Source organism: Seriola dumerili, unplaced genomic scaffold (assembly GCF_002260705.1).
Source record: "Seriola dumerili isolate Sdu_G_001 unplaced genomic scaffold, Sdu_1.0 BDQW01000056.1, whole genome shotgun sequence".
NCBI lineage: Eukaryota > Metazoa > Chordata > Actinopteri > Carangiformes > Carangidae > Seriola > Seriola dumerili.
Window position 1 is genome coordinate 1,975,400 of NW_019174311.1, and position 23,850 is coordinate 1,999,249.

Genomic DNA, 23,850 nt, shown 5'->3' on the forward strand with positions numbered 1-23,850 from the left:
GATCCCACTTGCCAGAATTTATATTCTTAAAATATGTACAACAACAACAAAAATAAAAAAGGAATAAACATATTAAACATTTAACACATCTGCTTCTTCAAAATACATTTTTTTTTTTACTATCAAATAAAAACAATTGGCTTTTTCATTAAATTGAAAACAATTAATAAATCAACAGCGACAGTGAATTTGTTTTCCCTGCTTGCATTGGCATGCCAGTTGAAACTCCTGCTGGGCGGAGCAAGCATTGAATTCTTGTGCACAGGCCGTCGACAGTGACAGATGTCTGCAGCCTGAACAGAGGTGCCTTCCCTCTGCTTCCTGCCATCTTTAATCACCTCATAAAGACATAATACTCTATTGCGAATAACGGCGCTAACACGACCTAATCTCTTGGGGGAAACTCGGAGGGAAAACAGTGGGAAGAAGCCATCTGTCACTGCAAGTGATAGTGCTTTGACCCCCACACCCTGCACTCCCCCAGCACACACGCGTCTGACATGATCTGAAAGTGTGCCATAATTGACTGTGACATTTAACTCGACCCGCCCCTCCTTTATTCTTCAGACGCGTGCTCATCATTGTTGCCCCCTTTACTTTTCAGAACCCCCCTGAGAGTTGGAGGGTGGGGGGGTGGGGGGGGTTTCCCATGTCCAGATGGGTCTTTGCAGCACGTGCCATTGCTTCCGTTGATTAAGCGGTCCATCTGCTAGGGTGCCTCTGAGACCAGGAGGGGCCGCACTGAGACTTTAATTGGCTAAATGTGGATTATACCCCATATCACCCAGAAGACCCCCACCCCTGATACCCATGAAATTATAATCTCCTGGGACACTGATGAGAGTCTGACTCTCTTTATTCAGATGCCTGTGCAGGCATGTGGCAGCTAACAAGTGTTTTAACCAATAATCTTGGGGGAACACTTGGAGTCACAGAAATTTACCTTGATGAATATTTATAGGGCACATACAGAAGCAAATGTATTTTGCCTTGTAATCTAGCACTGACAAGAAAACAAACTGTTTTTTTATTGTTTTTTTTGTATAATAAGTAAATAATGTGTTGCTCATTATATCAACAGCAACCAGTGGCAGCTCAGACACACATCAACTCAAAAATGAGAAATGACAGTGTTCTTCTTACAACCTCCCCAGACTGAGCAACTGAAATGCCAATATCAAGCATTGAACCTAAATTAAAGATTAAACATTTCAGACAAAATGCATATTTTATTTATTCTGGATGATGAGCAGTACTCTATTTTGAAAATGTTTACAATTCAGAAAAATCTAAATAACAAGGTGCAACACATTTTACGTGTGAGCTTTTATTGCCAAAAGAAATCACAGCATTTGTGCTGATCGATTACTTTGAGAAAATGTGACTGTGGTGTAATACCTAAATGTCAGGCTTAAATTAACCTTTTACATCTTTATCCTTATTTGTTTACTGTGCTCTCACAGATTTGTTTGTAGCTTAACCTCCCCCCTCTCCCGATTTTAAAAAGAAAATAAAAAGCATTAATTAATACAATAAGAAACAAATCACCAGCTGTCACTAACATATGCTAATATATACAACATATCCTTGGCCATTGAAAAATACAAGATTTTAAGGGTATTCTCATCTGGTCATTGGTGACTTCCTGCTATGTGCTGTGTTATCTGGGACTGTCCTGAGTTTGTTCCATTGTTAGTTTACACAACAGGGTGGAGACTCAAGAGGCAATGGAAATTAGGGGGCAGTTTGCATCAGCTGACAAACAAAAGCTCAAGAGGACACAAGATTATGCAACATGCTGAGTGGCATAATGCACAGGCAAATGATGCAGGCAGTGTGGTAACCTAACGCCAACATGCCATCACCCAGCCAAACCTTATCCTGAAAAAGACCTTATAAGGAGCTGAGATGCTGAGATGCGCACAGTCCATCAAGGGCACCATATATTAAGCCTTTACAAACCATATCCCAGTATTCGTTGGAATTACAGCCCATATACTATTGTTTTGCAAACACTTTGCAGTGCATGCGTCGTTACATATCAATATATGTTAAAATGTAGTCATTTAAAACCCCAAATAATCCTGTTATCAGTACTTCTCTGAAATCAGCAGCTGATGATTTTTTAATACATTTTCTGAAACATAAGACAAGGACAAGACAGCAAAGGACTCATATTGGACATTAGACATGCACAAGCATATGTATCCATATACTTTATATAATGAACCAGATTCTGTGTGATGCTGCCACTGAACACATTAATGTTGCAATAAACAGCAGAGACCTTCACGTCTTACCTCCTCATTGGGCGCCATGACTTTGCTCCCGCGGGGCTCGGCCGAGTCACTGCCGAGGGTCTTATAGTAGTCCCCAGTGCTGGGCTGCTTGCTGAAGCTCCTTGACCTTCTGTTTGAATCCACGCGCCGCAATGTCTCGTGGTTTTCTCCAGTAGTGAGCTGCTTAAGAAATAAATCAGAGAAATATAATTACCTGTAAAAGGCTTTGGTTCCACCTAATGATTTTCCACCATAATGATGATTTACAGCAATCACTTGTCTTATGTGATAGTAACCTGAATTGAGTCAAAGAAAGTGAAAGTGATAAATTACGCTTCTTAAACAAAAGTTGCCGACATATGTATTTGGCTGACAAAGTAACAGAATCATGGTGCTTTATAAAATACTCAGTGGGAAACGGATTTATGTGGATAAACGGTGCTTTCGGAGTGAGCTTGTCGTGTGTGGCACACCACACTGTAAAATGTACAGGAGGTGTGCGACCAGATTAGCTCTCCCGTGTGACCAAAGCCGCTTTGTTTGAATAACAGAACAAGGCTTTAATTCAGTTCAAGTAAAACATAAGCATGTTTCATGTAAAGACCACAGGGCCACAGAAGGTAAGAACTCACATGCAGCTTTGAGTCCAGTGTAAGAATATCTTTCTGTCCACAGAGCAGGGTCAGAGGTCACTAACTTGGCCTTTTTAGTTGAGCACTCTCTCCTTCTGCTTTGACATCTATCTTTACCTGAAGCTGTCAAGGCAGGATTTCGAATTCATGTCATTTAGAAAGTCTTTGCTGTATGCTGCTGTTAGAATGTGGCCTATGTGGGTCAGACTGTACATAATTCAGAGTAAACGGACATTAGCGGGAATTAAGCTCACCCTGCATTTTGACCAGCCATTGTGACTAACATGCTTTTTCTGGTCAATCTGTGACCACATTTCCCTTATGCAAAAAGCCGTGCATTTGCATTTAGTACTCTTCTAAATAAACCTTGTGTTAAATCCTTTACTTGGAATTACTTTTTTCCAACAATGCATTTCACAAAAATGGTGTGTAAATGTGAAAACGTAAATCTCTTTTTACAGTATATTTCCAGAAATTAAGCTTCAAAGACGTCAACACGCCTCAGTCATCACAGCGAAATGCGACGTTACTTTGCCTGTCAAATCAGACTTGAATTGATTTACATTTCATTGCTTACCGTGGCCATGACTTCTCACGAAAGCCAAAGCCTCAGACGTCAAGCAGATGTCTGACGCTAATGTAAGCTGAAATAATTGACCCCTGACCTCTCCTCCTTTGTGGTGTCATGTTCTGAGCTCTTACAAGCCTGTTTCATTTTGTTGACTCATGTCTGCTGTCAAAGAAATGGTCCCTGAGCACTCATCAGGTCGGAGGGTAATGTGAGCAGGGGAGCGCTACAGATGGTTTGATTGTCATCCTCCAGGGAGGTGGGCCAACAATAGCAAATGTACAAAGCGTTTTAGCGGCACACCATCCCCTAACAGACGTATACACACACACACACACACACACACAGACAGCCTTTCTTCCTATTATATGGATGTGTCTGTCAGCATAAAGTCATTGTGATATATTTGTTCTTACAGTCTAATATTTTTGGATGCATTATGGAAGGCTGTTTAGCCTGCTGGCTGTTTCACATTGTTCAGTTTCATTTTCATGTGGTTTTGCAGACCCCAGATTACAAAAGGCCATATACTGGTAAACTGTGTGTGTCATTTAAAATGAGTAAAAACTTACACGCATGCTTTACAACAACCAATTAAAAAAGAAAACCAGAGGAAAGTCAACTGTTAAAACATGATGATGTTACACATTCAGTGTCCAACCATACAGCAGCTCAAACGCCTCCAGGAGCTGGAGATTAGCCAAACTAAACAAAGCACCTTGTAAAATGTTTCATCTGTACCCTGCGTCTTTGACATGACATCACTTTTGCCACTGCTAAAAACGAAGCTTTCTTATTCCTCTTAACACCTTACCTTAGCGTTAAAAATCCTCTCCTGCAGCACTCCTCCGGTCTGGACAGAGCCTTATCCACAAAGCTCAGCAAAGCACAGAGAGTAGCTGTCACCAGATCCACAGCGTTACCACCACTCTGCTCAGTGCTACACCTGTCACTCTACCTGCCCTCTCATTTTACCCACAGGCCTCATCAATAACCTATCAGGTCGTCCACAGCAGTGACAATGATGTCACCGCCAGCCCACAGACCAACCACTCCCCAACCCTGCCTCTTATGTAAAACACAAAGTCCCCGGTGCTGGCCTGCTCACCACGGTCGGCTGCACTCAGATCTCTCAAGATTTAGGATTATTAGAATATTCAAGCATTAAGTGCCTCAAATTAGCAGCAAGAATGGTGAACTTGGACTCCTAATCGTAGTGCAAGGGACTACAGTCGGTCTAAAAAGTAAAAAATGTTTAGCAAAGCAGTCATTTGCTTTGGCTGCGTCACATGACATTTGACTTCAGTCAAGGCAAATAGACAATTCAAGTGAGAATGAATAAGAGTAGGATTGTAAATTTTCTACACACAAAGCTTAATGTGTACAGGTTGAGATTGGTCCATGTGATTAGGTTACTGTTCCCTGTTACTATGTTGACCAAGGTAGATTGTTTTTCCCAATGTATATGATGCACACTGATCTTAATTGTGCGAGTTTGTGTGTGTGTGTGTGTGTGTGTGTGTGCACATGTGTACATGGGTTCCTTTTTGTTAAATTGTTAATGAGAGTGTGCCCGGGGCTGGTCACCTGGGTATAGAGAGGGGAGGGGGCAGCACTAATTAAAAACTCTCCCCCTCATGGCTGCTGGCGCATGTGTATATGCACAAAGACGAAGAGCTCAGCCTGGAGACACGACAGTACCTGTGGACTTTATAACAGCTAAGAGAAATTGACTATTGCATAACTGAACTATACATTCAGCCTCTGTCTTTCTGTCTGAACATTTGATTTTTCCTGTAAATCAGCTGATTCTGTCACTCCCGAACTTTCTACTATACTTCTGCTTTTAGATAAAATGGTAACCTTTAACTAGTCTGATTTAGACTAGTGTGATTTCACAGTTATTATGCAAATACTATACTATGCTGACACAAATTGTTTAGCAAAAATATATCTTTCACATCTCATCGCTTCTGTATCTCCTGTGGTGCTTGGTTGAAGCTAAAGCAATGACTGGAGAGACTCTTGCTATCATCGTACTGGAAGACGATCAGGATAAAACCACTGCATGAGGGGAAAGTGATTCCTTAGATTGGTCATCTGTCATATTCTCCCTGAACAACTGAACAACAATTCAATCAGAATTACAACTTCACAACCAGTTTTATTGTGCTTTACAGCAGCACTCAACCCTCAGAAGCAGCACTGAAACTATTGTTGTCAGTTTTAATTGCTCCTCCTTGTCAGCTCTTTACACACACTTCTGTGTGATCTGAGGCCAGATTAATTAGTGAAATTAAGATCAAACCCATCACAACAACCATTGTGTGTGCCAACCTAGAGGCCTGTCACATTAATGAGCATCTTTGTTAGCCTTGTTAGCCATGCTAACACAATAACATCATTGTGGGTATCCAGACAAGGCACATTGTTACACAAGAGCAACAGGCCAACTGATTAGACACAAGGGAAAATGGCCAATTTATCCCAAACATCCCACTCCTTCTGCTTGTTTAGGATTGTTCTATATCACTCAGGACAGAATTTAGGATATCTACAGTTATAGTAAACTAATGTATGCATATTTCACAATTACCTATAGCTATAGTGTACATCACCCCCTATAAGAAGGACTAGAAGTGACTACATTCTGTTTGCTCACTCTTTATACTACAAATAAGTCAGATGAGAGTCTGCTTAGTATTTCAGCGCAGTGCAACTGTTTGATGGACGTGCACCATCAATGACCACAAATCTCTTGAGCTCATGTGGGAGCTCATCACCACTGCCCTTACCCCCTTCTTGCAGGTGTTGCTTCCCACGTGCCGCAAGTTGCTTTTCACCTTCAGGAACTCGGCTGACGACGGCTCCTGAGGGGGCTGCGGTGCTGGGTAGGTCGGGGGTGGAGGGGGTGCCGGAGGAGACTGTGGGGGAGGTGGGGGTGGGTAGGTCGGTGGCGGCGGCGGGGGCTTGGAGGTGGCATCAGCCGGTGTGTCATTCTTCTTGGGCGTGTCAGAGCCAATGTCTGGGTTTAGCATGTCCATGTAGGCCTGCATGTCTGAAATGGCCGACTCTGATGCACCTGTCACAAAGACACGGTCCGTGTAGGCATGTTAAATGTAGACGTGACTGTCTGAGTTTCTTACAGGAACCCAAACATGGTGAACTGCTGATTTCGAATTAATAAGACTAAGCTTTAAGTAATTCTTTCAACACTTACTCCATTCCATTCTCTTAATACACCGTTCAAACATGAATGAGAAACATGAGCTACTCTACACCACTAGGGTGCAGCACCACTATATTATGCACCTGTGACCTGGAACAGCAAGAAGCAAACTGGTGCATGTTGTTGGCTCTACCTCAGTAAATAGTTGAGGTTTTCATCATTTCTAAAATGCAATATTTGGCTTGTAAAAGAAACAGCAGGATCGAGGATTTATGGCTAAATGATTGAAAACGGCAACGTTTCAGACCTGTGTGTGCAACTGTGTTCAGCTGAGCAGGCGGGCCTCGAGACGTTGTTAAGCTGCTCCTCTTCTCCCCGGTGCTGGACTGGCTGGAGGTGGCTGAGTCGTAGTTGGACAGGGAGCTGGATGGTGAACTGATGTCAAAGTGTGCCACCTGGCTAGCAGGGGGCATGGTGGTGTTTGGGGACGAGAGGCCCGAGTCCGGCTGCTTGTACTCGAGGTCCGTTGAGGGGTCCCGGGACAAAACACGGTGCTCAACACTCTGTCAGAGGATGCAGCTCATGAATACAAGCATTATTATATCTGTTTTTTGAAACATCCAACATGTGGAAATGATTTCCACAGTAGCAAAAACAACAAAACCATTATTCTATTTATTCTTAAATAACCGCTCATTCTAAAATCATGTCTGATTCTTTAAATTTAGATGCGAGGAAACAGCGTCATTATACAAGATGCAAAAATGACTTATCATTAATATCATCTTTTTCATTCATAATTTCCCATTCCACTACCTCTCAGCCCCTAATGAGTTACACGAGGAGAACAGCATTATGAGTTTAATTACTGCACACTAATGAAACATCTCACAGCTGATCAGAAAGCCTCTGGGGCCCTCTGCTTTTCCCACAGTGCAATCCCTCTTGGGAAGAATATGAGGGGGAGGTGTGTGTTTCCCGTACACCAGAGAAGAGTTGAGTGTGAAGGAGTTATTATTCCTCTAACCACTTGGGGATTTCAGTGGGTTGAAGCTATGGAGGCCACTGTACGTCAAGTGTTAATAGCTCTAGTAATTAGCTGAGAGAAACTGATGTCAGTCAAGGGACATGTTGGCTCAGTGACAACTACTTTTTTGCTGTATTGTGCACAGTCTTGTGTTTTTCAAGGTTGTACTTTTGTTCTCGGGCACAAACCAAGTTAGGATTCAAATGATGAATTATTAGAATATTTACATTTTTGATGTATATTATGCAGAATATGGACTACAGTTTGCATAGCAGATGCGGTAAACAGTAATTTCATCCAGAATAGGATGAAGTGGAGGCTGGGGTTGTGCTATTTGTGCTACTGATTCAACACACAAGGCAACACTTCACATGCCGTACTTGGTGAATGTTCTCTGTCTAGAACAAATACTGTATGTTCACTTGTTTTGACGAGTGAGAGTTAAGATCCCTCGGGACCAATTAGTATTAGAAAATGCAAAACACACCAGTAAGACATACAGTATGTCCCCACGTTTGGTGAGAACTAAAAGAAGTGGTTACCAGTCTTCTCGGCTTGTGACCTCTTCAAATGTGGCAGTCTACTAACGACTCTGTCATAGGTTATACCTTTACTATGAATTATGATCAGTTCAGCCCAGAACTGATTTTTTTCCCTTCTCAACGTGTCTCATTTGGGGAATTTTTAAAGCTCTGAAAAAGGTCAAATGTCAAAATTTGACAAAAAGTAAAGATTTTAGAAAAATTGTAAAGACTAAGCATAGTTTGTGTTTTTCTTAACTCTTTAACCATATGATCCCTCAGATTTGTCTTGGTTCCCCACTAGGGTTCCCAACCCTGAGCTGGGAACTACTGACCTAAAGGGTTACGGGTCAGTGGAATTTTTAATTAACAAGTAGCACATAATTCAGTGAAGTTTTAGGAAATCAGGAGTGAAAGATATTGTTTATGATTCAGAGATAATTAAATGTTATTGTTGATACTATTAGATTTAAAATTCCCTGAGAAACCTCCCAGTGATTTGATTAAAATCCTGCTAAAATCACAGATTTCTGTTTTGAAATGTGTATTGAGGCTAAATATCCAACTGTCCTAACTGTACAACTTACTTTCTTGAGTAGATAGAATAAACTTTGGATGTTTGTGTAGACAAAATGCTGATAACCCCCCCCCCCTCTGATTGAGCCTGTCCTCAGGCAGGTCAGAGGTCAGGATGCAGTAACTATATGCTGAGCATGGCTGTGTCTCTCACCATGTTCTCCACTGTGCGCAGATACTTGGCGCACTGGGAGTGGCCGTTGTATTCAGCCAGGTCTGCTGCTGTGAAGCCGTCCTGGTCCCTGATGCCCAAGTCCACACCATTGACCACAAGGATCTGACAGCACTGAAGAGTGATGTGACAGAGGAGACAGAAAGTCACTGCTCTGCTTCAGTTAGGATGGAAATAAATTGAATCTACACAAAACACCTGCAGATAATTACCTCTGTGGAAACTTTGTAAAAAAAAGTTGAAAGCATTGACTGGATAACTCAAATGTAGACCTTTTGTTGTTGGCAGGAATGTCCCTGGTCTAGCTTTTGGCAGTTTACACTGTCCATGGCAGTAAATATCAACCCTGCACATAGTCTGTGTCCTGCAATAATGATGACATGTCCAGCAAAGACACCGCACCCAACTTGAGGAATAATTAACTGTAGAGGAATACAGCTGTAAAATATCACCATTATCACTTTATTACAGTATAAAACGTATTTATATTTAAATTCTGATGATATATTTCTACTAATAATACCATCATTTTAAACTTAAAAATATTCCTTGCTAAATAATTGCACCCAGGGACGTTCTGGTTATAAAGTATGAGCATTAACCACGACATTTGAATGAGTCATCTCAACCTGATTCTTCACTGACCATCTCATTCACAGTCTTGCTCATAAATGACTGTAATAGGTAACAGCTAACTAAATATCCCTCCTAAAAGCAGATTGAGAATTTTGTTTGTTTGTTACGCTTTACTTCCATGGCTTATAAATTGTGGGTGAAACTTTCACCTTTTGTAACACAGAGTGTAGGTATTTGTAATCAGAAGGAACTTGGAAATAGTTAAAAGCATCTGTTTTGAAACCCCTCTGCAAAGTGCCAGGTGGAAGCCAGACTAAGCCTGTTGTTCTCACACTGAGCAACCTTTGTGTTTCCATATTGACTTGTGTTTCAATTAGCTTCTTAAAAATGTCCTCTCCAGTCCAAAACCTGGGCCAGCACCTTGTAAGTCAAGGTTTGGGTCAGTTTCCTTTGAGTTCAATTTTGTACTGCTTATGCAATGCAAAAATTATGTTTCTTTTACATTTAATACATTAAGCTTGTGATGAAACAGCTCGCTGACCAAATGTTGATACAACAAAGCCCTATTCAAAGTATTGGTCTGGAGTGGCAACACAACCACAAGCTAGAGGCCTTCCATTCAAAACATATGGTTAACCCTTGTGTGATGTTCATATTTTTGTTACTCAGCCAGTGTTGGCAGGTCTGGTGGACCCGCTGCATTTGTTGGGGTTTAATTCAACACAATCAAACAATTTTCTGTTAAAATACTTAACAGATGTTTACTTCATCCCAATTACAAGCAATATACAGTAAACAGCATATACTTGTATGGTTAATATAAAATGTGTAGGGGGGTGTACAATGTGTGGTCATTGAAAATGTGTTCTGATAAATATTCTTCACAGAAAATGAGCCAAGGCCAATGAGTCTGGGTTTGAAAAAATACTTAATCATATAATATTTCTTTTGATAAAAAATGAAAACGGGTCCCACAGACCCGAACACCACACAAGGGTTAAGTGTGAAACCCAGTATAGATATCTCAGAACCAAGAATCATATTGCTCCCACATAACTTACATGTATTCATAAATTAGTTAATTAGTAGTTTTTAAACTATGTCATTTTTGCCGTTGTTCGTGTTACCATTAAAATGTACAAACTGTATCAAACACCGGATGTCTCTGTAGAAAGCCTTGACATTCCAACATTAACTTGCTGCTATTATATTATTAAATTTCTACTTTTATTGTTACTGTTAATGTTCATTATTTAAGTTTTAAGGAATTGTTAAACTAATGAAAAAGCTAAAGAGATGAGATCTATACGGGATTCAAAGACCGGTTTAACTAAAAAACTAGCACCTTATAGTCACTTTATGATTTATCACACAGCACTTTCTCTGATGACATTTTTCAATGTCATCAGAGAAAGGAGCACACACACACACACACACACACACACACACACACACACACACACACACACACACACACACACACACACACACACAAACACACACCTCCAGTTCACCGTTCTCTGCCGCATCGTGAAGTGGGGTCCCTCCCCAGTTGTCAGTGACGATCTCTCCGCCGTGCAGCAGCAGCCAGCTGAGCACCTTAGCGTGGCCGCGGCTAGCTGCGAAGTGCATGGCCGTGGCCCCGTCACTATCCTTGTCCGTCAGGCCGATCTCTGTGAAACTCATCTAACAGACGGAGAATAATGACGCAAGTTAGTCGTGTTCAACAACAGTAGGAATTCTGCCCAATTTTAAATAAATGATGAATCAGTTCAGTTTTATACGTCAGTAGTTCTTCATAAAATTTAAATTAAGAGTTAAATCATGATGAAGCAACGTTGTTCTGGTGTTAATGAGAAGTCATTTTGGAAACAAAATACTTACTAGACTAGAACCAAGTATCCATTACATATCATTACATAACATCAATTACAATAACATTTTATGGATTCAATCAAATTACCCAACATTCATTTCCCTGATCATTGACATCCGTGAGTTCATTTACATTTTATCAGATTTAGTTAAAAAAAAAAAGAATAAAAACACATTAAGTATATTGAGTACGTACCCTCTCCTTAGAATAAATCAGTGCACTCTGTATTTGTTTACAATGGTGTCCTGACATCGCAACATACCAGCCAGACGATGACGGTGTTGTGGCCCATCTGGGCAGCAGCATGCAGTGGTGTCATCCCGTCATTGGCTCTGATGCTCGGATCCGCTCCGCAATCCTTGACCAGGTATTGGACGACCTCAAGATGGCCCTCCTGGCAGGCCAGGTAGAGCGGTGTGGCACCATTCTTAGTTTGGGAGTTGACAACGCTGCATGAAATGAAATGGGATGGTCAATAAAAAGACTTCTGTGATGTTGTTTGTGGCAGCCTATCTTCTCTTTGTCACTTACACCTGCAGTAACTGATTGGGCACAAACAGTACCTGTAGTAGCACAACAGCATACTCTGCATCAGATAAACCAGATTGGTGACATCCTATCTAAGAACTACTGACATCCAGAGATGGATAGTTACAATTGTGACTCTACAGTTTAATTGTGTGATGGTATCTTGGTACAAACAGGACTGACTGATGAAGGTGTAACTAATTCCATGTCCAGGCCCACAGGTGCAGTAGAACGTAAAACCTTTTGTTGAATATCTAAAACGACTTTTAACATTGAAGCAAATGAAGTGGTGAAAGTTTATAGTTAACAGTGTGTGCATCCAGTGTATGTACAGTATTTCTTTTTAACACAATGAAAACATGGATTGCTCGCAGCTACTGTATATTTTTTCTCAGGCCAAATGAACCAAGAAGGAAACCTGGGTTTCAAATGACAATGCAACATTTAAATTGAATGCAAAACCATTCCACAGTCTGACAAAAGAAACAAAACACCATTTTACTCCTGGTGTTGAGTCTACAAACAGTCATATTCACAAACTTTCCCATTATGTAACTTATACAGTTTGTTCTTATAATAAAGACTGAGCATTTTATTCTTAAATAGAACATTTTCATGCTTCAGTTCTTGATAGTAAAACTCTGTTGAGACCCAAACTGGAAAAAATATTTGCAGTTGGAAGGTTAAGGCAAGATTTAACAGATATCATAATCATAATCAACCAATACACAATTTACCATCAAATTATTGTTTATACACGTTTAGCTGTTCAACAGCAGAAACAGATATAGACTGTTTTACTCTGCACAGCTGGACTGTCTGTTTGGCATGAGTGAGTGCCACTCCTTACCAGCTGACGGCTATAATAGACACTTAGTTGTTGGCCAACTACAAGAGTACCTAGAAGAAATCCTGCCGTACAGAGTGGATAGAGGGGATGTAAAGTTTTATTTATTTATTTTTTACAAGCTACTGTGTTTTCACATTTATCTGAAAGTGTAGATGAAGAATGGAGGCGACAGGCTACTGTGACAGGAAAACACGCCTTCGCCAGTGTCAACATGCAACTATTTTGAGAGCAGACAGCGGTGATGCTGAGCCAAATCCTGCTCCCCATTATTTCCAAAGGCCCCTTAGTCCCGCCTCTAATGCAAACGCTCATCCAATGCCTGCTTTCCTCCTTGGCCCAGATCTTTTCAGTCACAGCGGGAGGTCAGGGAGTGAATGAGCGCTTCCCCACTAAGTCCAATAAGGTCGTGCTTTATTTGGACACTGACAAATGAGCAATGAGTCTCCTAAGAGGATTAGCACTCCACTAGCTTTGCCCGACTTGCTGTGTGCTTAACGAGGGTTTGCCAGGGCCCAGAACAGTGTGAGTAAGTGAAGAGGAGGAGTGGAGAAGGTGAGGAAAATGAGAGGCATGGCTTAAGTGGACGGGTGGATCCTGTAGACACAAACATGATCCTACCAAGCTTTCCCTCTGAGGGATGTGGCTCAAGCCAACACTACTGACAAAGGACCCTGCATTAAAACTACATGTGGATAATGATTTGTTCTTGTCCAAATCTAACATGCAGGTCTGCATCTGCTTATGATCAATGCGGTTTTATCCTGAACTAGAAATGGATAGGAAATCTTCTATGGAAAGTCCAGTGTACCAAATAAATTGAAGGGAAGAGTTACAAGTAAAAACAAACACATCTTAAATAAGAAGGGGAAGTAACCTGCAGTTCTGTCATCAGGAAGTGGGCATACAGGTAAATTATTCATGACTGTAACCAAAGTGGGCTGAAGTTTCACCTGTGCACTGGGGTCCGTGTAGGAGAGCTTACATTTGTCATTAATCCTAACCACAAACTCTGAGAGACACAAAGTTGAGAGTATCTGAGGGAGACGGAAACCATTGGAACCAAACACACACGGCTTCACTGCTTCGACGCAAAGAGTCTTGAACACTCTCTCCACTAAAGAGGTGCTTTTGGAGAACAGGTGTAGATTTCAAAGAGCTAAGAAAGAGGTTACCCTTGTGTGACAACACAGCTAGCAAGTGGCACAAGGGGTGCTGCCTTGTCAGTCAAAGGAAAAAAAAAACAGACTGTGAAGTAGCAGACATTTGATATATTTCCAGTTCAGCGCCGATAAGTAATTTACCTCAGTAATTGCCTGTACACTGTCCCCTCCCTTCCCCCCATGTACATGACAACAAAGACCGAGGTTATCTTCATTACTGACAAAGTAACTGATGTCACACTAATGGTCTTCTTACCTGATAAAGGCTTCTTACCTTCTCAATAGCTTTTCCTGTCTAAATAATGAAAAGTTTGAGGGAAAATGTTCATGTCTTGTTTAGAAATGTGACCTCAGTGTCTTGTGTATGATATCTTTTACATATTCCAACATGGATATTTATAGATTTCATAATACACACAGGTCTTGTCTGTGTTTTCTTCTGATGTTTTGTGTGGTCCTAAATGAGTAGAACACTTTTAGCTTCAGGTTATTTCTCAGTGAAGCTACACAGAATCAAAACTTGAGTGAATCGCACATCATCGACAAAATGCTCTTACAAAGCCTACAGTTGTAATACTGTGGGCCTTTTTCCCAAAAGCATCTGAAAATGGCATGTTAAACCTCCTGTTGTTAAGGAGAACAGAAAGAGGTTTTTTGTATCAAACTTGTAGCAAGAAGTTGAGACGCTTAAAGCTGAAGAAAATATGTGCAACTTGGCAAAAAAAGGCTGGATGAAAAACTCTTCTCCTACTCTATTTAGCCCTTTCTCTCTGTGCATCTAAGCCTTATGGTGAACAACTTAAGAACTTATTCCAGTAAGTCAAAGCCAGAGAGAGCACTAGTTGAGCATCTTAGTGGACTGCTACACAAAATAAGCATCAGTCCCACTTATCCACTTCAAACTCTGTCGTAATCGTAATAACATGAATGACTTTCAGAGATGAAGCAGAGAGAGCACGCCTATCCTGAGAAAATACTCCTGGTGTTTAACAGCCATCTTGATCACTTTCATTTGTCATCTTCAGTTCATCCATGCTGTCATTACCTCTCTGTGTTTTCTCCTTTGTGCTAACACCGGAGCTTTGCCTTCGATGCAGGGTGAACTCCTGCTTCACGTTCAAACTAAATCGTGATTTTGAGGGTGAGGAGATGAATATTTGTTATTATTTTATGTTTGGACTGATTGAACAATTTGAGTTACACATATTCAGCAACTGTTCTATAAACAATGGAAGTGCAAGAGAGGACTAATTAGCTGAAACTGATGAAGTCTTCCCCTGTGAGTCCACCTTGTGTGTTCAGGCAGATAACTTTCTAGAATATCCTAATGCAGAGTTCTAGCCTTGTTGGAATTATGGCTTGGACAAAGATTTTAATCTGCACTAATTGACTGATTAACCTGTCTGTAGTCCCACCCCCCCTCCCTCTCCCTCTCCCTCTCCCTCTCCCTCTCCCTCTCTTGTGTTCTTTTCCTCTCTCTCTCTGTCATTCATTCAGTCTTTTGTGTACCGAGGCTATCAGCAGCGACACAGCACATGAGCCTGTTGGTTTTGGGTCACTGGGATGAACGTGCGAACAACCATCCAATTCAGATGTGGCCTATAAATCTAACAAACACTAAAATATCACGACACACAGCCACATCTGTGTTCCCTCGATCTTGAAACAAAAAGACAGGGATTGCATAATGAGTAGAAGATTGCAGGCAGTTAAATGCTGCAGCAGTTTCATGATAAGGCGGCTCCACTGAGATGCCTGTCTGCAGTTCACACAGGACTTTTGTCTGCATTCAAAAGAAAACGCATTACTTGTGTCACATTTGTAACCCTTTCAATCGAAATACAATAAAAATACAATTTTAAATGCAGTCATCTCAGTGGGGGTTGCAGCCCTGGTCTTTCATCACATTTTGTACAGATGATGAATAGATATGGTAATTGTATTTTCATTAGTGAATTTTAGCTGTAGTTGTTTTAGTTGCTCTAAATGCTGTGTTGAACATAAAATTGAGGTTGTGCGGAGGTTTTTCAGTGTTAGGGTTAACGGTGTCAAATATAACTAGCAACAAAGGACTTGAAATGTAGTAGGTTTGTATGATTACTGTTTACTAACTATACTATTACCTCTTTGCAGCAACACTCTCATTATGTAGCGCCATCATTAGGCCACCAGTTACTAAAATGATGCTGTAACAGGGGGTCATGTTATCCTTGTGATTTTTCAAGTAGAGCAAACTCCATCCAATTACCTCTTAAAAGTCGCTGATAGAAATTTGTGGCTCGAAATAAACCGTGAAACAAGAATGCTATCTCACTGCTGCAAAGTTCCTTTCTAAACAAAGCTCGAGAGAAGTGACTAGAAAGCAGTCCGTCTATTCAAACGTTTTTGTTTTCCTCATTATCTTATCACTGGTTGGCGCTACTGTGTGTCGCCATGGAGATGGTGGTAAACAGCAACAGAGGGAGGGGTGGTGGAGAAGAGTGAATGGGAGCCAGCTATCAGGGAGCTACCATGTCCCTGAGACTCATTAAATTTTCAGCAACTATGCACCTGTCTGGGGTGCAACCACACAATATTGGACCTAGTGCCTGGACAAACTGCTCAAGTCACCGAGGTCAGCGAAGTCCGAACAGTTCAACACACAAGGCTGTTTAGCTTAAAGACTATAAGCTGTAAATGAATGACATTTCTATTTCTTGAGCAGGACACTGAACCCTACCTGTTCATTTACCATGTGTTTAAATAACATGGAGCATTTCACGAACAGCTAACACCTTCTGTCACAGTGGTTGAATTAGTACACATATACATATGTATACATATACGTATATGGTGCTGAGAGGGTTGTTGACCACAAATATCTGGCTAATTGTCAACTAATTAGCTCACTCACCTACCACACTTGTCAATGCCAAACACAAACCCGTGTGAATTTTTTTTTTTACAGAATGTATTCACGGTGATCTGATGATGATAATACACTATACATCAAAACTGCAGTTCACTTTGGTAGTGCAGCACATTTTCTCATATCACAGCTGGTGGCTCAGTGTGGCTGATGTGTAACAAATAACTAATCTGACTGAGGAGATTTTTCAGTTCAGTTTTTCTTTGAACCATACAGTTATACTAACTTCGAGGCACTTGGTCAAAGCCGTCTAACAACCATTTAATACTGGAGGCTGCCAAATCTGCACCTACATTGCTGCATCTCATGATGGTGTTTGTTGCAGAAGAAACCTACTGAGCTGACTGAAATGAGAGTGTGGTGACCCTAACACACACACACACACACACACACACACACACACACACACACACACTTTTTAGCAAATATTACCTGCAAATGACCTGACTGCTGCATATAATAAGTTTGTGGTGTGAGTTTATCCTGTGTGATCAGAGCTGCTTCCCAGAACAACAAAGACAACTCAGACCTCACCCGTGTCCATGGCGATCATATGGTCCATATGGGCGGGTGTTATCTCTGTAGTGCATGGGTGGGTCTGATACTGCACACTGCACTGATTAAGGATGATATTCATCAAGGGGTAATCACACACAAACACACACATATAAAACCACTATTAACATGCTGCATACATTAACCTATTGACACTCATTAATCTGTAATATTTGTTGGTCACAGGTTCTGAAATGTGAGAATTTGCTGGTTTTTTTTGGCCTTGCATTCTAGTACAGTTAACTGAACATTTTTGGGTTTTGGACCGTTTGGTTGACAAAACAAGACGATTAATAGTATTAGTTCTCTCGCATTATTGGGACAGTTAAACCACTGAGAGGCTGTTTTTTTTTTTCTAAATGGGATTTGAGCACAAAGTATTTTGACTGTTCCACAGGTATCACAAATCAAAGTTCAGGTTCAGGAACAAATACTTCCTACAGTATGAGCCAGAAGCTGATCCCCTGACTAAAACTCCGGCTGTTTCTGTATCTGAATTACTTGGTAAGCATCCGAAAAGAAATGAGAGTTGACTTATCAATGTGAGACTGCTACAGTGCCAACAGTCTGGAATCTGAATCTGAACTGTGGATCCAGTGCAACCTGTTCCAGTCGCAAACAGCGGGCAAAGACTAGGACACTAAAAAGAATTAAAATCGTCAAAGGCTTTTGAAATCAAATCTGTACAGCTGGCTTCAAGGCTGAAGGCAGTGTTGAAGGGGACCAGATCAAAGAGAGAGAGAGAGAGAAAAAGAAATGGTGGATGAGAGTGACGGATCTGGCATGAAAGTTGAGCTTTAAATCCAACTCTTGTAATGTACTTTCATATTGATTTGGGCTGTTGATCCTAATTTTGTCACGTCTGTTAAATGGTTTAAGATGACTTCAGATTTTCATTTCAATATTGGAATTTCGGAACCATAGAGGATGGGAATAACAAAAAGATGATACAAGAAAATAAGTTCTCAAGACAGATTTTTAGCACGGATCAGTTATAGGGATGCTCATCACCATGAAGTGACAAAACCATTGTATCCTGTGTATCACTAAATATCATGTCATTTTCCACATTTTTAAGTAAAACAGCAATTTGTATTGAATACTGTGTTTACACACAATGAAGCCCAGTCTGCTTTTAGAGGTGGTGTTAAGATCAACTAAAATTTATGATACCAATTCAAATCACTTTTAGTCAACAGCAAGAAGAAACCAACAGCTTGTACAGCTTACAGCACAGTGAACGGAGGCCTGCAGACCCCTTTAAAGACAAAACCATGTTGCTCTTACTTCGGGCTGTGCCCCAGTAACAGTCGGAGAGATGGCAGGTCTCCCTTGGCAGCTGCATAGTGAACAGGTAGGGCACCTGTGTCGGTGGAGGCCCCAGGGTCCACCTCACCGCTCTTTAGCAGCCAATCAGTGATCTCATAGTGACTGAAGCGGGATGCAAGATGGAGAACGGTGGCACCGGAACTGTCCCTGTCCTATAAATGAAACCAAAGAGCAACAGAGCTGAAATATGTAAAACATGAAAAACTTTATAACAACAATACTTTGACAGAATAACACCACGAGTTATATTATCAGACTGTGAATCAGCTGTACAGCATACTGCTCCTGTAGAGGTTTTCAGGAAGCAGTACCTACTAATCATATTCAAACAGAGACTTATTCATTATTGTACATGATTTTCTGAAATGTGTAAGAAACCATCACAACTACTACAAGCGTAGTGGGCATATTTGAGAAAGGACGCTTAGCTTGTGTATAATAGTGTACCTTCCACATCAAAACTGTCCACACACAACCCACGTTCTAATGAGCCTCTAACTTGCTGCATTTCCAAGCAGCATAGGCCAACAACTGCACTCAAACCTGGAAATAAGAAAAGCCAGAAAAGAGAATCTGAAAGAAGTCAGACATTAAAGCCACATACCCGTCAGGACTTGAGTGGTTACTAATTTCAAAAAAAATGATTTCAATTGTCATGGCTTTTCCAACTCTCTCCTCCAACCCTGACTGCAAAGAGACATGTTTTACAGCTGCCATGTTCCTTTTAAAACTGTTATTTACCCGCTGATTACTTTCATTCTTTGGATCAAGCGATGGACCAATAAGTAACTCAGAAAATAAAATAAACTATTGTAATTGCATGCTCTTTGGATAGATGTGTATGAATACTCAAGTCTTACTAAGAGAGAAGAAGAATGACTCAAATGAACATCATTAACTTCAGATGAAATCAGGATCCGAGTGGAGTAACACGAAGCAAAAGACACAATAGTGAAAAGTGGAAACAAGCGTTGACTACCATCAAGTAAACTGCTCTGCAACTGGTAATTGATAGGTTTTACTAAATGTCAGCCAAGTATCTTATCAGTTCTTGGCATGGGGTGCTCTTTGCCACTCTTATGTGCTCTGTCAGGCAGTCCTCAAAAGTAATGGAGACAGTATGGAGATAAAAGAGCTCTTATTACTCTGTGTTTCAAATTTAGAAACACAGATTACTACAGGTTAGATCAAGTGCCTGATTGACTCAGGTGTGGTGCTTCTGTTTCTGTCGCGTTAGTATAAATCATTTTTGAGTGAGAGAAAACATTATGGGTCAGCACGGTGGCTTAGCACTGTCGCCTCAGACCTCAGACAGTCTTGGTTAGGAATCTGGCCTGTCCCTCGTCTCCACATGTGTGCATGGCTTTCATTCCACAGTCACAAAGGTGAATTGGAAAATTGTAAGTGGCAACTAATTCTAAATGTTCTGTCTACCTGTATGTGATAGACTGGTGACCTGTTCAGAGAGTACTCTTCCTCGCACCTAAAGCACGCTAGGATAACCTGCATAGTGTGAGCAGATATTAAAAACGGATGGATGGATCGTATCTATTATTCTGTGTTTCTAAAGAGAAACACTGTATTGTAATTACAGTCACAACAGACTATAATGTCTGTATGAGTGCTGGGAAACTGAGTGGTGCATGAGCGTATATTTTGGAGAACAGTACACTCCTTCACGGTGCCTGCTGCATTCCTTCACTGGTGTGAATGCCTCGCATCTTACTACCAGCAGGGACATGGAAATGAGGTAACTGAGTCATAAGAGCTCATAAGGTTTTAATCTGTCATGTGAAGGTTTAACCATAGTACTTATGGTACCAAACATCTTTACCACCACTGATCAAACAACACTGTCATTATGTGTTTCTATTTTTGCTCTCTCGACGTCACAATACACACTGTATAAAGGAAATTAGATTTGCAAATCCAGTTTTGCATACTTCATTACCACTGGGACATGAGGTAGTGCAAACATAGTGGCTTTTAAACTAGAACTAAATGTCACAAATTACCAAAGAGATCTTGGAACATTGGACAGTAACTTACATGTACTGAAGTCTCATGTGTTCCATGAGATGTTTGTATTCATATCAGAGTGTTAGCATTTGCTGCCTTTAAATATGTCTTCTCAGAGCAGTAACACAACAGCATTCAGGCTCTTGTGAATGTCTGAGGATCTCTTCTTTTTGAAAGGGAGCAGTGTGTGTTTTTTAACCAGACCACTGTACACGCACCATGTTCTGATGTCTGGTTCGGTCTTATGCTACATCTGTTACTGGTGAATTTCTGCAGGCAGTTGCCATCTTAGATGAAGTTAACTTCATTCATCTCTGATAATTACCACTCAGGAGAAAACGACTGTGGTTTTACAGTTTCACACAGTTTCAGTTTGGGGACAAGAAGTGAATTCACAGTGTCCTTAGGTTTAGATCATAATTGTTATGGACACAGAGACACAGCACCCTGTAAAAGATGTAGAATGTATTTTGTCATTTAGCCACTTATGGATTTTATTAGTACGGGTTTAGTATCTGATGACGGTCTAAATATTATTTCAGACACTTTTTCGTTTTCAAACGCAAACTCTGTTCTGATACACCAAACATCTACTGTATGTTTTAGGCATGAAACTACACTGTCATTGGTCAGAGGACCCCATGTAGACCTCTCCAGCTCTAGTTGGAGAGGTCTAACTGAAAAGGGGTTGGATGTTGGAAAGGAACTGGGTGCGGGGGCATGGCACGTACGCTACACAACTCAGAAATGGCAGCCAAGCCAGAGGAAAGAGAGAATTAGGCTACTGTCTGCCACACTTCAACTGGTCCCGCTCAGGTCACTCACCGCAGGCTGACATCCACCCTGGGTCAGCAGCCACTGTAAGCAGGCCAGGTTGCCGGTGGCTGCAGCGTCATGCGCCGGGCTTGCTCCGTTGTTCGCCAGGCAGTTGCCCGGCAGTCCTGCCTCTTCCACTAGGAAACGCAGGCAGGTCAGTTTTCCGGCTCGGGCCGCGTGGTGGACCGGTGAAGCCCCCAGCACATCCTTGACGTCGGCAGTGAGCGCTTTTGCCGCTAATTGCACTTTCAGCTTCTGCACATCCCCTTGCCTTGCGGCGAGCAGCGTCCTGTCCCCCTCCACCACCATGACCGCTGCAGGTTGTACGTCTCCTTCCTTTGGTTGCGTGGGTTGAGCCCGATCAGTTCACCGTGTGGATGGGATCAACATTGTACTCACAAAGTTTCAGATATTTGCAAGCAGTCGGTTTTAGCAGGAAGGCTCAATTATCGCTCCACATCTCTCTACAGCCAAATGGTCAAAACAAGATCAGTTTCCTTTCACAGGCGACGCGTTTTACATGTTGTTATAAAGCTCAGTCCACTATTCTGTATCTGGGTGGTAAACTAACCTGCTTTCTATGTTTTGCCGGGCGATGTGGGCCAGTAATCCGCTTCTGTCCTGTCTGACGCCCGCAGGACGCTCAACACCTGTTGCACTAGTTTGTTGTTTGTGTTCCGATAAACATTTTTTATTTCTTTGTTTGCACTATTTGCTTCCGAATAACTAACGTGTATCATGTGCCTCGGAGAATATTCCGCCGTGTTTTTCTTCCTATAGCAGATGGCGACATGGGACTCTGCGCCTGTTAAATAATCCATCAGGGGGAGGATCGCTGAGCCTGTTACAGGTTGCTGCTTTCTGGAAATCGGCTCAGAAGTTAAAGGGGCAGTACGAGCAGGCTTCTTAAAACTCTGAGTATAGCCCGTCAGAGAAAGTTATACAACGGTGGTGGTGAGTGTCAGGCAGGTATAGACCCACGGCTACATAGTAATTCAGCGATGAGCTTTTGAACACATGCACAGTCTTGTTTGCATCCGTCCACATATGGCCCTGAAACCAGCATCACTGGCCACCCACAGTTTGCGGACAGTAGAGGTCCATCTGGTGGTCCCCGGTGAAACTGTAAGCTTCAAAATGATGATGATGATGATGATGATGATGATGATGATGATGATGATGATGATGATGATGATGATGATGATGATGATGATGATGATGATGATGATGGTGATGATGATCAGCGTTTCTCTGTAAAGTTAGGATGTGTACAAATTCAGTATCTATGTGACGTTGAAAACACAGGAGAGTAAAGCAGAGACTCTGGTAAAAAGCCGCTTTTCTTAAAGTAAGAAATCTCTTATTAAATTATATTAAATTATCGTTGTGATAGGTCATGGTGATGCATCAGTCATTTTCATGGTGATGCATCAGTCATTTTTGCAACAATCACTGTCTTGTGAGCCAGTGAGCCGCAGTATAATCAGATTGTTCTTGATTGATTGCAGAAGTTTAAATGTTCTGGTATTTAGAAACATTATTTGAGCTTCTGTAGAAGCTCTTTACTTTATAACTGTGTGAAGACTGAATCACTGATGCTCTGGTAGGGTCTACCAGGAGTTGAACAAGTTACCTCTGAGTAATGAATGGTTGATGATAAAATGAATAATAAATAACAAATAAATACAATAAGACTAGTCTAATAAAGGATTTATGAATGACTTGTAACTAGTAATAACTAATTTGTTAATACTTTATGAATCATTTATAAGCTGTTATAACACTAAAGATAAAAAGGGCAACAGTGACCTGTTGCTTGCCTGTACTGTTAATCCTCATGTCTCATTAGTTACTGAGTTTTCTTTGTTTTCTCCATCATCAGCGTTTGTAGCTGTCAGTTATTGGTGAACTGGTAAAAGGAGCCTTATTGTAAAGTGTAAGACACATCAACATTTATTAATGAGTTACTATAAGGCTCCTTTTACCAGTTATAAATGGCAGTAACTCATTAACTTGATCTTGCCATTAGTGAGCCTGCATCAATGTATGAAAACCGTGTTATAACTTGTTTATAATTGTTTATTTATGATTTATAAAGTGTTAACAACCGAATTAATAACCTCATTAGAAACCATTTATAAATCCTTTATAAGGGTAGTCTTATTGTAAAGGGGTACCGAAAATATTTTTAAATTTTTATTTATTATTTTATTCATATTTTTTATAAAGTTTTATTGTGATGTGTGCAGTGGTGGAACTGCAATTAATTGCAATTTTAAGTACTTGAGT

At 41.0% G+C, this 23,850-nt stretch overlaps 1 protein-coding gene across 1 annotated transcript in view; it reads right to left on the reverse strand.

The window, feature by feature from the left end:
• The window catches only part of espn (espin), a 39,998-nt gene extending 18,055 nt beyond the window's left edge, over positions 1 to 21,943 (reverse strand). The window contains exons 1-8 of the mRNA XM_022741700.1: positions 21,571 to 21,943; positions 18,685 to 18,878; positions 11,659 to 11,845; positions 11,024 to 11,206; positions 8,927 to 9,058; positions 6,956 to 7,211; positions 6,275 to 6,561; positions 2,301 to 2,462 (exon numbers count right to left, since the gene is read on the reverse strand). Coding sequence (XP_022597421.1) covers positions 2,301 to 2,462; positions 6,275 to 6,561; positions 6,956 to 7,211; positions 8,927 to 9,058; positions 11,024 to 11,206; positions 11,659 to 11,845; positions 18,685 to 18,878; positions 21,571 to 21,870 — 1,701 coding nt within the window. The 5' untranslated portion in view covers positions 21,871 to 21,943. The remainder of the gene's footprint in view (positions 1 to 2,300; positions 2,463 to 6,274; positions 6,562 to 6,955; positions 7,212 to 8,926; positions 9,059 to 11,023; positions 11,207 to 11,658; positions 11,846 to 18,684; positions 18,879 to 21,570) is intronic.
• Between the last annotated feature and the right edge of the window lie 1,907 nt (positions 21,944 to 23,850).